The 16895-nt window shown below is 41.7% G+C and overlaps 1 protein-coding gene across 1 annotated transcript; it reads left to right on the forward strand.

Annotated features, from left to right (window-relative positions):
- Nucleotides 1-2905: 2905 nt before the first annotated feature.
- On the forward strand, nucleotides 2906-3077 carry LOC114219381 (large ribosomal subunit protein eL39-like). The gene has a single exon (XM_088017430.1). It carries the CDS (start codon nucleotides 2922-2924, stop codon nucleotides 3075-3077), a length of 156 nt encoding a protein of 51 aa, XP_087873556.1. The 5' UTR covers nucleotides 2906-2921.
- The last annotated feature ends 13818 nt before the right edge of the window (nucleotides 3078-16895 follow it).

A 16895-nucleotide genomic window follows, 5' to 3' on the forward strand; every position in this document is an offset into this window, starting at 1 on the left:
TTGTTGAGCGACTGCCTTTGGCTCAGGTCATGATCCCGGGGTCCTGGGATCGAGCCCTGCGTTGGGCTCCCTGCTCCACGGGAGGCCTGCTTCTCCCTCACCCCTGCTTGTGTTCCCTCTCTCACTGCGTCCATCTCTGTCAAATAAATAAAAAAACTTGGGAAAAAAACCAACTATTAAACTCTTGTGGAAATTTGGTTATCCTGAGTCAGTCCAGTCAAGGCAAACACCTCTGGATATACTAACCATCTAGAGTTTATTGTTCTAAAAAAAAAAAAAAAAAAACAGTGCTGGAGGTTAGACCCTTAGTGACTCACCTAGGTGACTAGTCCCAGGGGAGGCCCTGGTGGGAAAGTGAGTTGAGATCACTGACACCTCTATGTTGCTTCACTCTAGCCACAGTATTCACATAGTGAAATATTAAATACTAAATATAGTGCATCCATTTTTCAATAGGATATTGAATATGTATTCAGTAAGATACTGATATATATTGAATATATTCAATATCCAATAAGAGAACTGTAAGTATTTCAATGATTCTGAAATACTGTCTTATGTAAAGGAAACCCCAAAGTCCTATCTATACAGTAATCACAGTTACATATACACATACCACCTATGTGTGTATACCCACCCACAGAATAAGAGAGAACATAATAAGAATAAAAGCAGTTGTTTAATGATGACTGACTTGTTGGTATTTTTAAAAAATTCTCCTCCTAGTGGGTGCCTGGGTGGCTTAGTCTATTAAACATTCAACTCTTGATTTCTGCTCAGGTCACAATCTCAGGGTCATGAGATAGAGCCCCACATATGGCTTCTTGTAGGGCATGCAGTCTGCTTGAGATTCTCAGCCTCTGCCCCGGCCACGCCACTCGTGCCTGCATACTCTCTCCAGAAGAAAAAAAAAATTCCCTTCCTAGTTTCTTTAGAAGCTGACCTAGTTATACACCTGAACCGAAGAAAAAACAACTAATAGAGCACAATTTCTGCCTCATGGATGTAAGGCAGAAGACACACAGTAGACTCATTGGGGGTACAACCAAAAAAGTACATAAAATGGCTGCTGTTCAGTCTGTTGTCTCTGGTCCTCCTTCCCTGAGGGAGGTTGAATTGCTGTAGTAACTGTTTAAGAAAAATCTGATGAACATACTTCCCCAGCTTGTCTCAGGCAAGGGGAGAGAGAGGGAATCAGCTGTTTATTCTTTTTTTCTGACACTCAGCTCATCCCTTCTTTGCTCACCTCCCCTGCCCTCACAGTAGTGAAAGTACCCAAAGGAAGGTCACAGAAAACCTACTCCAGGTCCTGAAAGTGACAGCTTGGATGCTGAAAGGCATCGCACAGAAGCTTTACTCCATCATCTTGCAGCCAGTTTGACCCCAGATCCAGATGTGTCAGGCTCCTGTTGCGCAGGAGAGCAGATGAGAGATGTTCACCGCTAAGGGAAGTGAAGTGGCAATTCCTCAGCCTATAGGAAGGACAGTGTGAGCAAAGATGGAATCACTGCTTTACTGCCCAGAGGTTTTTATCTTTGAGAAGATTTCATGCTCTGGTCCCTTATATCTATTTGCCAAGACTTATCAAATACCCACTTCCCTTATTACCTCTTTGCCGGTCTCACTTGGGATACTTAGGTTTGCACCAAATTGCACAAACTGGATCCATGTTCTTCAGAATGTTTCTTACTATAAATGAAATGTTTACCTCTTTAAACTGTGCATAAAGACAGTGCCCTATTGCAGAAGTAGCTACATAGAGCAGAAGAGCAGGCATATGGAACAGAATGAGAGTAATCACAATAAAGTACTTTCTGTACATACAATCAGTAGGGAAAAGATCTATTATACCATAAATAAATTGGGAAGGCAGACCTGACATATGGGGGAAGTTAAACCTTATAACAAATTAGGAATAATTTAATATTTCAAAAATTAAACCATAAAGTATATGACAGTTTCTTTTTTAAAGAAAGATATTTTCAATTACAACAAAACTTTGAGAAGTCATGAGGAGGAAGATAATTTGACTTCACAAAAATTTTAAACTTCTGTACTCTAAAAATGATAAGTTAGGAATACAGCAACATGCTAGGTAAATTATTTGCAATATATAAAAAATAATGGTTATAATGTATATTTACTATTAATAACCATAGTATATAACATACATAACAGAAAACATCCAGAGGAAAATTGAGCCTATGAAGAGGCAATTCCTAGAATACTAAAGGCCAAAAACATTTGAAAAGATGCTCAAAATCAAATTATTTTTAGTTATTTTCAATTATCTAAATAACACTGATAAAAAAAATAGTAGATACCCAGTGAAGATGTTAAAATACAGGCCTCTAGACTGCCGAGGAAATATGAACAATCTGGAGAAAATTTAACCACATCTGATAAGATAAAAATTTTGACTTATCAATTCCATGTCTAAAATTCTCTAAGAGCAATGAAATAATCACTGATCCAGCCATACCATGGGATGCTACAGTTCTGTTTAATGGTGTTCATATGTATTTACCTGTTCTAAGCCCAGAATATGGAGCTGGACAGACAGACTTTAGTCCTGAATCCATGATCTTCTTATGAGCATTAGGCAAGCAACATAATCTTTCTAAGCCTCACATTTCCTACCTGTCCAATAAGGCACTTAGAACTCAGGTGGCCAATTTGACACCAACAGGTACTTTTGTACAGATTAAACCAATTTAGCATAGGGCCCAGCACAGAGTAAGGACAGAATAAATGGCAGTTATTAATACCATCATCCTTGTCATCTTCATTACCATTAATGGATAACAGAAGGGAAAAAGCAAGGGACAGAATATGTTCATAACATTCTCCCTTTTAAAATATATTTCAGCTTTTTTCTCCTTTTCGCTGTCATCCTGGTGTGTGGTTGACCGTTCCTCGCCATGTCTTCTCACAAGACTTTCAGAATCAAGAGATTCCTGGCCAAGAAACAAAAGCAGAATCGTCCCATTCCCCAGTGGATTCAGATGAAAACCGGTAATAAAATTAGGTACAACTCCAAGAGGCGTCACTGGAGAAGAACCAAGCTGGGTCTGTAAGGCATCACACTTCATGAGATGGCACACGTGTTTAAGCTGCATGAAGATCACATGTTCCTTTTTCTCCCCACGTGTTCCTATTCTATCACTCTGTAAACATCCCTCCTACCTGGCCAATACACGTTTTATCAGGGAAATGATTTTTCTCTGTTACTATGCCTCTACCCCAGTAAGTTGGTTCAGTAATAAATGTGAGACCTTTCAGTTGAACTGCTGTTGTGTTCTGATTTGTAAAGTACTGAATTCCCCCTCCTGTCAGATCTCACATAGCACTGTCCCAAAGAACTTTCTGCAGTGATAGAAATGTCCCTCCACAAATACTTAAAGTGTGGCTAGGGGGTGCCTGGGTGGCTCAGTGAGTTAAGTGCCTGTCTTTCACTCAGGTCATGATCTCCGGGTCCTGATGGAGCCCTGAATCAGGCTCCCCTGATCAGTGCGGAGTCTGCCTCCCTCTCCTTCTGCCCGTCCCCCTGCTCGTGCTGTCTCTCAAATAAATAAAATCTTAAAAAAAAATAAGATATATTTAAAAATGTAATATACATCAGAAGGGTGAAAACTAGTAGACTCTTACACGAGGCTCTGGAGATTGCACTGTGGATTTTTCAAAGCATCACTCACAAGCTTTACTCCATCATCTCCCAGGATGTTGTCCACCAAGCACAAGTGTGTCAAATTTTGTTGCTGATGAGAGCCAAAGAAAGAGCCTCACAACCAGCTACTGTGAAGCCACAGCTTTCTAGGCTGAAGGAGAAACAGACGGGAAGGGATCAAATCCCAAAGTTCCTGTTTCTCTTCCCCTTTGCAGGGACACTAGCTGGTACTTACAGCCCCTACACCTCTCCCATACAATCAAACTTTTCCAACCTACTGAAATTACAGATGCCACTGCAACTATGTACAGGGGAGGGGAGAAGAAGGAAAATAGTAAAAATAAGCAGTCATGAAGAAAAGCAGCATTTAAAAGTCAAATAAAAGAGGAAGCAAAGGCGGCCTTCATGTAGAGTTCATCCAGGCTTGACAAATGAGCCAAGTGGTGTCAAGGCCCAAGCTGTTTGCCCTTTCAGCTCTTCACTAAGCCACACAAGACTGTACAAAAGGACCCCAGGGAAAATAAAGAGACAGGCCTCCTACCCCTCATCTAGAGAATATCTAGGTGACACTTGGGATGTCCTAAGGCCTCACACAACAGCTTGATCCCATAATCCAATAGGTGATTGGTCGACAAATTCAGAAATCTCAGGCTCTGGCTTCTGACGAGAGCCTTAGAGATATTTAGACAGCAAACTGTAGTTAGGTCGCAGGATTCCAAGCTGGAAAACAGCACAGAAGAACAGATGACCCTCCTCAGAGAAGAACTATGAGCACCATTCACCCAGCCAAAGGGTGTTGTCTCCCAGGCATTGTGACCCATTCTGAAGCCCAACTTCCCTACATGGAGTGAGCTCTTTAACTAGCACAAGGCTCTGATAGAACATCAAGAAGGGAGGGGTCGGAGGCCTGTCTCTTTCATCCCCACCTCCCCAGTTCCCTATGAAAATACATATGAACACACCAAAAGTATTTTTTAAAGATTATTTGAGAGAGAGCAAGAGTGTGCACATGGGACAGGGGGAGAGAGAAAATCCTTAAGCAGACTCCCCACTGAGGGGCTTGATCCCATGAGCCTGAGATCATGACCTGAGCTGAAATCAAGAGTCAGACGCTTAACTGACGGAGCCACCCAGGGGCCCCGTAAAAAATTTTTTTTTAATGATACTCTTATTTTAAGCTAGGAGGACTTTCCTCCAACTACAACATGGAAGGTGCACTGAAGGATGCTGTGTCCTTGCACTCTGACTTCTGAAACAAATGGGCAGGAGCAAAAGCTGTGATTCCCACAGTAAGAGCTCACCTATTCATGGGAGTCAGGAGTCAATTCATGTTTAAGTTCATGTTTTACTCTTAAGGAACCCAGTCCTTAAGAGTAAAAACAAGAAGAGAATCAGAAATAATATAGTTTCTAAAAATAAAGAAGGGAAGCAGAAGAAGAAAGGAAGAAGTGCATGTAGAGCCCACATTCTTAGAGACTCCTATTTAGAGACAGCTTGGGCTGGGAGAAGGCTGGGCCTGATACCAGCTCTCAAAAAGAGGAGTTCCAGGAACTTGGAGTTGCTCTAGTTACTTCTTTGAATCAAGCACTTATCAACTCAGTCCCTCCGGAATTGGTTCTCTTCATCAAAATAAGGGTGTACATAGGAAAGAGAAGCTCCTTCCTTAGTCCAGAATTAGACCTCAATGGATGACTTAGGACACAGCCTAAGGCTGAAAACCTCAACTTGCCCTGAAAAGGTGTTACGGACTGAACTGTGTTCCCCAAAATTCATATGTTGAAGCCTAAACTCCCAATGTGACTGTATTTGGAGACAAGGCCTTTAAGGAGACAATTAAGGTTAAATGAGGTCATAAGAGGGGCCTCCTGATCCAACAGGACCGGTGTCCATGTAAGGAGAGAGGCACCAGGAATGCGCACACACAAAAAAGGCACGTGAAGACACCGTGAGAAGGGGCTTACCCACAAGCTTGAGAGAGAAGCCTCACCAGAAATGCACCCCACTGGCACCCTGATCTTGAACTTCCAGGCTCCAGAACTATGAGAAATAGATTTCTGTTTAAGCCACCCAGTCAGTGGCATTTGGTTATAGCAGCCAGAATAGAGTGATACAAAGGGAGATTATACCAGCAGCCAAGAAGGCAGAGAAACAAGGGAGACATTGGGTTTGGACAGAGCTCTTCTAGAAGGAAAAAGAGTCCAATATTATGGGGGCCTGTGGATAAAATATTAAAGCTTAACTAAGGGACAGAAAATAAGTACATTTATGAAAAAGAGAAAATGGGGAAACAGGAAAATGTTTAGAACGGCTTGCTTTACATTTTAAACATACATAAAAAGATGCAAATTCTCTGAAAGAAGAGCACATCCTAAGTGGAGATCAGACTGAGAAAGGGAGCAGGTTTAAGATAAAAAAGAGTGCAACAGATTTAAAAAAAAAAAAAGAAAAACAAGAGAAAACTGAAATCCATATTTCAAGCAATAAAGAAAATCAATGACAATTTGAGAAACACCCCAAAAAGGAAGGGGAAAAAAGATTAAAATGACAAAGTAGGGTGCCTGAGTGGCTCAGTTGATTAAGCATCTGCCTTCGGCTCAGATCATGATCCTGGGATCCTGGGACTGAGCCCCTAGTCCCTCCTCAGTGGGGAGCCTGCTTCTCCCAATCCTGCCCCTGCCCCCTTCCGTGCTCTCTAATGAATAAAAAATCTTAAAAAAAAGAAATTCTTCTGGGCACGAGGTGTTACTCGTATGCCCAAGATTATTGTTTTTTTCCCTTATTTGCTCAACATACTTTTTTTTAAGATCTTTTAAAATTTATTTATTTGACAGAGAGAGACACAGTGAGAGAGGGAACACAAGCAGGCAGAGTGGGAGAGGGAGAAGCAGGCTCCCCGCTGAGCAGGGAGCCCAACGCGGGGCTCGATCCCAGGACCCTGGGACCACGACCCGAGCCGAAGGCAGACACTCAATGACTGAGCCACCCAGGCGCCCCTGCTCAACATATTTTAAAAGCTACCCTAGGGGTGCTTGGGTGGCTCAGTCGTTAAGCATCTGCCTTTGGCTCAGGACATGATCCCAGGGTCCTGGGATCGAGCCCCGCGTCGGGCTCCTTGCTCAGCGGGAAGCCTGCTTCTCCCTCTGCCTCTGCTCCTGCTTGTGTTCCCTCTCTCACTCTCTGTCAAATAAATAAATAAAATCTTTAAAAAAAAATGAAATCAAAGCTACCCTATTATCAGGCCCACATGTGGAAAAGTTATCAGGACAAGAATAGATCTTTCTCCCCTACCGGAGGGGAATATTTAGTAAATATTACAGTGAAATAGTCACATGAAAATTAGTGATTATATGTACTTTTCCAGTATACTCATGTACAAGGGATAATAGGAGTCTCTCAGCAATTTAAAGTTTTCTTAAATGCTTTAAATTTGCAAAGTTCCTATGGTAATTGGGGATATTTTGTGAGGCAGCCTGGCAAAGACCTACTAATTTGTCAATACTCTCGCTGCTCACATCATCTAGAATCAGTGGGAAACTAAAATATCGACATGCAATTCTGCAGTGTTGAGTTCAGCATGATCTATGCACAAACCAGACTACTGTGGTCAGTCAACTGTCCATAGCTGTTATGCGGTCTAAAGCAAGCATAAAACTGAAACTTTTCCCAGAGTGTTAATAGGAGGTCTATAAGACTATCAATTACTTCCAGTGGTCAGCCGCAATGGGAGAACATCCAATCCTACATAATACCATGTGCAAGGATTACAAAGCTCTGATGACTTCTGCCAAAACATTTTGTTTACTGGTACAAGGAGCCCTAACTAATTGGCCCAGATGGATGGCTTCCTATTTGAAAGCCTGCTAACTGGGTCTCATCAAGGCTCATCAGTGGAAAACACTGTTCAAATGTCAACTGATGAAAAAGATCTTACCAAGTCCTGCTGCTCTGTCAAGTGCCAAGGCATTCTGTCTTGGACCCACAACTCCCACCGTGAGAAAACATCTTCCCCTCCATTTAACAGCTTTTTGCTACTAACATGTTAGTAGCAAGAACCAATGACCTACTTCTCACCTGGGCTCCAGACTAGAGGTGGCAGGTTACTGAAAATTCCTCACAAAGTCCTAAAACTACTTCACAGACAGTAAAACCAATACCCCAACCTGGTCTGCTGACAACTGAACTCAAGCAATGTTCAAGAAGCATCCAGCAACTTTCCAGACATGCTCTAAAGTGAATTTCATCCTACAAAACCCGGTGAGATTTAAAGAATCTCCAGAGGTAATATAGTTCACCCACCTATTGTCAAAAAGGTCTTGTTCCTTGTGCTTCCTACGTATAGTTTATAATTTGCTTTTGACAAATACAGACCTATCTTGGCCTTTCATTCATCAAGGTTCTGTCTTGCCTCACCCTCCACCTTCCCCCACCCCCAAGTGAATCCAGGGATTATAAAAACTTCTAAGGTAAAATTTACTGCAAGGATTTGTTTTGTTTTGCTTTTGGTTTTATTTTGTAAGAAACTGAATTAAAAACCTTTCATTGGAAAATAAGATCTCCCTTGAATTCGGTCACACAGTGTGGGGACCAAGTAGGCTTGCCAGCCCTCTCACTTTCAGAAAAAAAGCAGACCCACCACTAGGCTCCACAGTGTGTGAGGGCACTGGAGTACTGTGCCGGCTGCCAGGTGCCGTGCTCTTCCTCCTCGGCCTTCTGTATGGGTTACTGAGTTGCAATTATATGGTGATGGTGATTCACTATCAAAACAAATAAAGCTCATCTTCATTAAAAAAAAAAAAAAAAAAGGCGGGGGTGGCGCCTGGATGGCTTAGTTGCTTAATGTCTGCCTTTGGCTTGGGTCGTGATTCCAGGGTCCCTGGGATCGAGTCCCTCATGGGGTTCCCTGTTCCACGGGGAGCCTGCTTCTCCCTCTGCCTCCCTGTCCGTCTCTCGTGAATAAAAATAAAAAATCTAAAAAAAAAAAAAAAAGTAAAACTGAGCCTGCTTAGCATTGCCCCCAGTTACCATTAGTGCATTCTTTCCTGTAAGCATTCAAAGATACAATGAATACACATACGGCCGCACTGAAATATGAAAATTTTTAAATCTTTATAAATTCTGGGTCTTTTTGTTAAACTTAGGAAAGGGAGAGATGGAACTGTACAATGAGGGGCGTCCTCAGTGAAGGGATGGGAGCAGTTAAAAGTCCTATCAGGAGGAAATCACCCTGAATCTACTGATTCCTGCTATTCCATATCGTGAAAATAGATTGACGCTGGCCCAATGAACAGCAAATCAAGGCTGTAAGATTCTATTTGGACAGACAAGTCTCAATTATAACAAAAATAACTCACGACTTACCTCAGATTCTGTAGTTTACAGTCTGGGTGTTTCAAGGCTTCGCATAATGACTTTACTCCATTGTCCCCTGTATCACTCCCTTTCAGATCAAGATGCATCAGATTCTGGTTGTGAGTCAAAGAACTGGCGATATCCTGACAACCGCCAGGGAAAGAAAGAAATCTCATCCTTCAGAGGAAAAACATGCAGGAGGATTATCTCTGTCCTGGTTACAGCATTCCCTTGCCTTTCAAATCCAACTTTTTGATATCTAAATATTCCTCTCATTTCTTATCTTACTTTGAGTTTCTCCTATTTCACGGGTGGTTATAAATCAGTTTCAGGACGTTGCTTAGTAAAACAGTTGGGTTACAACTTAGATGTCCATTACATCCTGACAACTGATACTCTCAACTTCTTTTGACCTTGAAGGAAAAGAAGGTAATAACATCAGGAAAAGCAGAAGGGGAGTTTTTGAACTCAATTCCAGTAAGAACTACCTCAAATAATGGGGAATATTCCAAATATTTCAATTACAGCATTAATTCACAATATTTAATCCTTAAAATAACCCAAGGTGAGTTCGTAGTTAATATCAACTGTTTGAGATGCATCATTAGCAAAACACATTACTGCAAAATACGCTGTCATCTCATGGACTTTGTTAGATGTACGACGATAGCCCAAAGCTAAATATGGGAGGAAATCCAATACGCCCATCTTTCTTCCCAGTTGTCGTCTGCTACTCAGGCACTGTTAGCCATATCTGATTCTTCCCTAAGTGCCTCTGCTAGCCCCCAATGCCCAGCATGTTCACAGTGCTAACTATTCAAAACACCCCTTTGTAATATCACCTCTTCTCCGTTCTGCCCACCACCTACCCTTTACCCTCACCCTCCTTCTGGCTAGGCACAAGGAAACAAAGCTTTTACCTGTTAGAGCACTAGCCATCATCATCTGGTAAAAGTGCCTGAAGCACTCACTAAATACAAATTGAAAGTACAATTTCAATTTCATGTGTTAAGGAAAAGGGACTTGAGAAAGGAAGGCCACTCTATGGTGGGAAAGACTAAGTGCCGCCTTCATGGTGTCCTCCCCCAAGGAGCCCTCGCATTCTAGAAGAGGAAGCCATTTAGCCCAAAAGAAGGCAGTAGCTCTTGTTAGGGCTTCAGACTGGTGACATTCAGTGAAAGGGAAATGTAGGGGAGAGGTCTGGGGGCGAAGGAAGAGGATTTCCAGGAACCCCCCCTTAATCAAGACTAAATAGGATCAGTTCCAGCTCCTAGTACACCCAGTAGACAAGGAGAAAGATGTGTAAACCAGCCAATGTAAATCAGTGATAGGGTCTGTAGAATCAAATTAAGATGTAATAAAGACTGAAATACCAAACGTTGGCAAGGGCGAGGAGCAGCGGGGACTTCCACATATTGCCAGTAAGCCTGAAAAATGGTACAACCACTCTAGAGAGCTAGTTGGCAACTTCCTATAACAAGTTAACATCCATCTGTGAACTAGTAATTCCATTCTGAAATATTAGCCCAAGAGATGAAAACCTGTATCACACACAAAAAATGCATCCAAGAATAGTCCTAGCGGCCTTATTCATACTGGCCAAAACCTGGAAACAGCCCAGGGGTCTATTCAAAAGAGAATGAAGGAGTTGCAATCTATCATACAATGGCAGGCTCATTAGCAATATACTATCGAAACATGCAACTACCTACGTGGGTAAGTTTTTAAAAATATTTTGTGGAGCAAAAGAATATTGACACAGCAAGTACATACTGACCATATGAAACAATCTCAATCATTTACAGGAACAGCACAAGCTAACCTATAGTGATAAAAGGTTAGAAAGTGGTTGCTACGGAGACTGCATAGGATAAGAAAAGTGAATAGAAGAGGGTAGAAGGAAACTTCCAGAGGTGATGTGTTTTCTATCTTATTTTGAGTATTGGTTACATAGGTATATGTAATCATCAAAACTTAACTAGACATAACTGTGCATTTTATTAAATGTAAATTACTCAATAGAAAAATTAAATAGTATGCTCCAGAACTTAGCTTTGCAAGTGCTCTGTTGAGTTGCCTATGATGCCTTAGCTCTGTGTTGTTCATCTAGAAAATTCCTTAGCAAGCCTCAAAAACCATGTCAACAGCTTCTACACTCCAAGCAATCTTTCCCAGAACAAGCTAGTTATGCCCCCACATCCCCTGAGGTTTCTACTGTGGGTGGTCTTAGAATATTTTACACAGTGGATTTTAAGTGTTTATCCTTGGATTTCCCTAATAAGTGTAGTGGGAGGTGGGACAAAGAAGTTGAAATACTCCATGAAATTTTCTCATGCCAAACTTACAAGTTTTTGTAGTTTACAGTTTGGGTGCCTCAGTTCTTGATAAAAAGTCTTCATGGCTAATTCATCGGGGTTGCTATGACACAGGTCCTGTTCTCTCAAGTGCTCATTTGTATAAAGCACAGAACAGAGATCTTGCCAGTAATGAGTAATGTGACCACCATCCCTTCGCCTAAATAATCAAGAAAAACACAAGATCAATGTATCTATTTCAGCCCGGGCAAGTCTCAGAAGATGGTATTGGGTAGAAGTTGTTTTGTTTTTTGTTTTTAAGATTTTATTTAGTTGACATAGAGAGCACAAGCAGGGGAAGCGGCAAGCAGAGGGAGAAGCAGGCTCCTCGCTGAGCAAGGAACCCAACACGGGACTCGATCCCAGGGCCCTGGGATTATGACCTGAGCCGAAGGCAGCCGCTTAACTGACTGAGCCACCCAGGCGCCCCAGGGTGGAAGTAAGTTATTCTAGAAATGGCGAGTGCATCAGTGCAGGTCTTGTGTGGGCACAGTCCACCCAACAGTCTTCCTCTTGGCACTCCAGGAGGCTTTGTTTGCCCAATAACTCCCTCACCCCTTCAACATAACACACAAAGTTAGCCTAGAGAGACTTCATTTTGGAGGACGAGACTTAGGAAGGACGACAGAGGTCTTCAAATAGCCAAAGAGCATGTATCAAGAAGAAAAATAATCTAAGACCACAAAGAGTAAGCATAGGCATAGTGGGCAGAGATCCAGGCACCGGGGTGGAGATTAAGAACCATGGGTACGAGCTGCAGTTCTCCAGTTTACTAGCTACCTGACTTTAGGTAAGTCATATCAGTTCTATGAACTCTGAGCTTTCTTCATCTATGAAATGGGAATTCCATCTCCCTTCACAGGATTGTGAGGATCTAATAGTCAAGTGTAGTGCATACACAAAAGCACTCTGTAAATCTGTAAATGTTGTATAATTTAACTATTAGGCATATTTTCAATAAGCTCATTATAAACAAAGGTTAATAAGGAATAAAACAGATGATTTATGATTATAAGCATAAGCTCTTATAACAAAAGAGTCTTGAGTCCCAACTCTGCCATTCACTAACACGGGTGATTCTAGCAGTGCTACTAACTTATGTGAGCCTCCGCTGCTTCTTAAACAATGAAGATAATAGTATCTATTTCTTAGGATTACTGTGAAGATTAGGACAGTCCACAGAAAATGGTTGGCAAATGTTTTCCATTATAAGTGCTTACAATTGGTAGCTGCCCTTATTCATATTAAAATATATAAAAGTCTAGCATGTTGCCTTATACAAACAGCTGCTGTAGGAGAGGGAAAAAGTATCTTTTTCCTTGTGCCCTCCTAGCTTCTAGGGGGGCCCTGTAAATTGGACTGACAAAAGACAGATTAACAAGAGAAAAGCATACAAATTGTATTAGCATGTGCATTGTGGGTGAAATTAGTGAGGAGTAATTTAAAGGGATAGACAGACTTTGGGGTTTATATAATTCGGCAGGAAAAAGGCAGGGGGATAAAAGGCACTTGTGGAAAAAGTGTTTGTGACAGTGTCTGCCTGGGTATGGGGCCAACTTCTGTCTCCAAGAAGGTAGAGAAATTGCTTCCAGGGAGGGGATTGAAGATAGTTGAGTTCTTTTTGGAGGTTCTGCTTCTAGGCAGGTAAGGGGTTTCAGGAACTCCTATGCCTTCAGCTCAAAATACTTCTTATGGAAAAGTGACATATTTTGGGGTAGCATATCCTGATCTCAGTCACTACTCAATAAATATTGATTCCCCCATACCTTATCTTGGATTGAATAACATTGCAGAGTGCTGATCTCTACATCAACTGAGGTCTTAAATTTGACAAAAGTAGGCAATAAATCATTCAAACATTTAAGTGCTTACTATGTAGAAATGCCATAGGGTTTAATGGTGAATAAGACAGACATACTGTTAAATTTACAATGTTGTTATGTTATAGAAGACACTGACCGACCTATAATGTGCCTCTTAAAGCACTGGGTTCTCAGACTTACTTTAGCAACAATGCCAACTCTAATATTAGGTAACACTAGAACACAGGTGAGGGGAAGGTAGCATGAGGACTAGCTGTATAATGGCCAGAATGCCTTCCTAATATTATTAGGCATAAAATACATTCTAATGCCCTGGGTTCAATCACAGGTCTTAACAGAACCACTAAGTCAGAATTGAGAAAACAGACTAAAGGAGATTTACAACACCCCAAGGACAGTAAAGGTCACAGCATCCCAGCCTACAGTTCTACTCCCACAGCAGAAGAGAAATAAAAATGTAGGTCCTTATAAGAGACGTGGTTCTGCAACTGTACGTAATGGCAAGGAGGCAGCGTGGGTCAAGCTGGAAAACCAAGGACTTGACAATCAGATGTGTGACCTCAGTCAAGTTGATGTCTTCTTGGTACCTCAGGGTTTTTACTAGTAAAATGGAAATAACAGCATCTTCCTGGGATTGTTGAGAGATGACTTGAGGTGGGCCTCAGAAGACTGCTGGGCATGTGTCAAACAGATGCTAGCTATTATCTGATGTGTGCTTGAATCAATAATGGTACACTTACTTTCTAGGTGAACTTCTCTGAATCGCAGTTTGGTATTCTCAAAAATAAATTGAGATATGCTTTTGACCAGCATCAAATTGGATAACTGGTTAAATATCCCATATACTATATAACTATATACCGCATAGTAAGCCCTCAATTTCAGTTAAATCCAGAGGTAATCCCATAGTTCAATTCTTCCCTTAGACGTAGATGGATAGAGTCAGAAAAGGCAACTCATGGGAGAGGGTAAAATAGGCATCAAACACTTCACTTATTTTAGATTATTTAGATTCATTTATTCTTTCAAAATATTCATTCAGCTCCTACTATTTCTTACCCAAATCAGACTCTCCTGTTAGGTGTTAAAGGGCTGAGACCTTTCATGAAGTACGAAGCAAAGGCTGACCTATGTCTAGGCAATGGGGAAGGTGAGGGACGTAGCCCAGACAGATGCCCTGTGTCAAATAGCTTCAGCAAGAAATTCCTGGTCCCTAGTCCTTCCAGAATGCATTCTTTTTAAAAGTTAAATATACGTACCATAGTGGATCCAACTTTGTGCTAGGTCACATCCCTCCCTGAGGACTAAAGATTATTTCTAGCTGTTAAGAGTGTTGCCAGGTGATTGCTCTCAGCCATGCCCCTTTCTTGGGATTGCCCTCAGGCCAAGACAGTCACTTCAGGCAAGTTTCTGTCCTTTCCTCACCAGTAGCCATGACTGGTCAATGAGGGATTTTAGTGTTTGGCTTCCTTGCCTCAAGGTGGGACAACTCTGAAGGGTAATCCTAGCTCTGGGACCTCTGCTAAACAATTCTCCTCCCCTCCCACTGATAAAATTTCCTTTCCTCACTCCCCTGACAGGGCACTTCCCCACTTACCAAAGTTCAGCTGGGGGGCTTGAGTTTAACATCTTCTCAAATAACACAGTTACAGACAGTTTAGTGGTCCGTAAACATTGGCAGGGCTTAAGGCAGATTGAAGACACAAGTAAATGGACTTTTCCACAAACATCAATGACAACCTTTTGGAAAGATCTCATTGCCTGGCTTATAAAGGCTTCATCTTGAGTCTCATACAGATAGAGGAACAACTCCAGAAATTCTAGCTGTGCTGGAAAATGTTTGCTGTTCCCCAGTATCTCGAGCCACTGAAGGATCTTCCTTTTTATCTCCAGTGACATTTTACAGTTCAAAGTTGTTTCCAGTTGTTTTACTAGATCGTCATTCAAAAGGCCAAACAAAAAGCATTTCATCCGCATCAAATGGGGATCTTGATCACTGTTGCTTTCAAGCAATAGCTTCAAATCTTCAAAAGACTGAAGGGAATTGTCCCTGGTCCCCCAGTTGTCTTTCAACATACAGAACATAGCTGCAAGAAACTCCTGAACATGCAGGTGGGTGAACACATAGCAATTTTCATACTCTGTGTCCTTTTGAAGAATATTCATGTCCAGGAAAATCGACACATCCGATTTAGTTAACTCATGCTTTCTGAGATCTTCCCTGTAGAACACAGATATCACAGTCCACACTCCTTCGGCAGCCAAGTGGCACAGGCTCCTCAGTTGGGTTTGCTTGGATGGACTAGCACAGTTTCCATCTACTGGTGGGAAGAGGCTAGAGATATAGCAGGTGAACAGAGCTGTGGCTGTTTTGCAGGTTAATGAGACATCACTACCCATCTCCATCTGCTACTCCAGACAGGTGCAGATGGCCCAGCACACCTGGGGGACTTTGCATATGCTGAAAAGCATCTCATGCTTCTTAGTGAATTGAATACCTGCAAGGCCCTCTTCTTGTCTTCAAAAAACTGGTAAATATACTCCTTTCTTGCAACCTTGGACATACCCAGCAGCTCTACAGAACGCTGGTTCTTCAACAAAGGCTTTAGTTTCTTACAAGCTGTAGGTCTCTTTGTCACCCATAAAGATGACTCAGGGAGCATCACTTTCCTCAGCAGACTACTCATAAGGAAGGACACTGGGTGCACCTGGGTCGTCTTTGCATAGCACAAACTCAGGTTCCTTAAAGGCGAAGTTCAGTTCATCAAAACTATCAATAATAAAAAGACTACTCAGCTGGGACATTATCCTTTCAATGGAGCCTTCCGGGCTGGGCCAGTCCTTGGATATCATTTGAACAAAGCTTCGTTCTCTCAACTGGTTGATTTCTCTTGCATTGAAATAAAAAACATAGCTAAACTTCTGAGAGAGACTGCGCTGGGCCCAATCTACTATTGCTTTTCTCACAAAGGTTGTTTTCCCAACTCCAGCAGCCCCCTGGAGCACGACTGTCTGTGGCTGCTCACAGGTTTTCATATCCACGTGGAACAGATGTTCCAACAGTTCTCAATCTTCCTGAGCAACTCCAGGATGGAAATCTTCTGGTTCTCCCAACAAACATTTCTTATCCCACATGATACAGAATTTTTCCTTTATTTGGATTCTGTATTCCGTTCCATCACCTAAGTCAGAATACAGCATAAAAAAAAGAAAAAGAAAACAAAGATACACATGATCAAAGCAAATTCTATGAAATGCAGTGTTAAGAACACTCAGCTCGGCTCAAATCAAAGTGCAGCTGGTTTAGAAAAGAATGTAAGTAAAACAAACAAAGGTTCCTGTAGATTTAAAACCCGCATAAGAAACTGAAAAAACAAAACTGGTCGTGCAGAAGGATGAATTTGGGGCGGAAAGTAAAAATTAGATTCACACTAGAAATATGTTCTCTTAAGACAAATACATATGATTTCACTCATATGTGAAATTTAAAAACAAAACAGATGAACATGGGGAAGGGAAGGAAAAATAAAAAGATGAAAATCGAGAGGGAGACAAACTATAAGAGATGATGGACTCTAGGAAACAAACAGGTTGCTGGAGGGGAGGGGGGTGCGAGGGATGGGTTAACTGGGTGAAGGACATTAAGGAGGGCACTTGATGTAATGAGTACTGGGTGTTTTTTTTTTTTTTTAAGATTTTATT

This window comes from Eumetopias jubatus, unplaced genomic scaffold, assembly GCF_037043125.1.
Source record: "Eumetopias jubatus isolate StellerSeaLion01/CBP00866 unplaced genomic scaffold, mEumJub1_p1.0 scaffold_13, whole genome shotgun sequence".
Lineage (NCBI taxonomy): Eukaryota > Metazoa > Chordata > Mammalia > Carnivora > Otariidae > Eumetopias > Eumetopias jubatus.

What these genes read in the sequence shown, in the direction of transcription:
- LOC114219381 (XM_088017430.1), top strand. Translation starts at nt 2,922, where the DNA reads ATGTCTTCTCACAAGACTTTCAGAATCAAGAGATTCCTGGCCAAGAAA.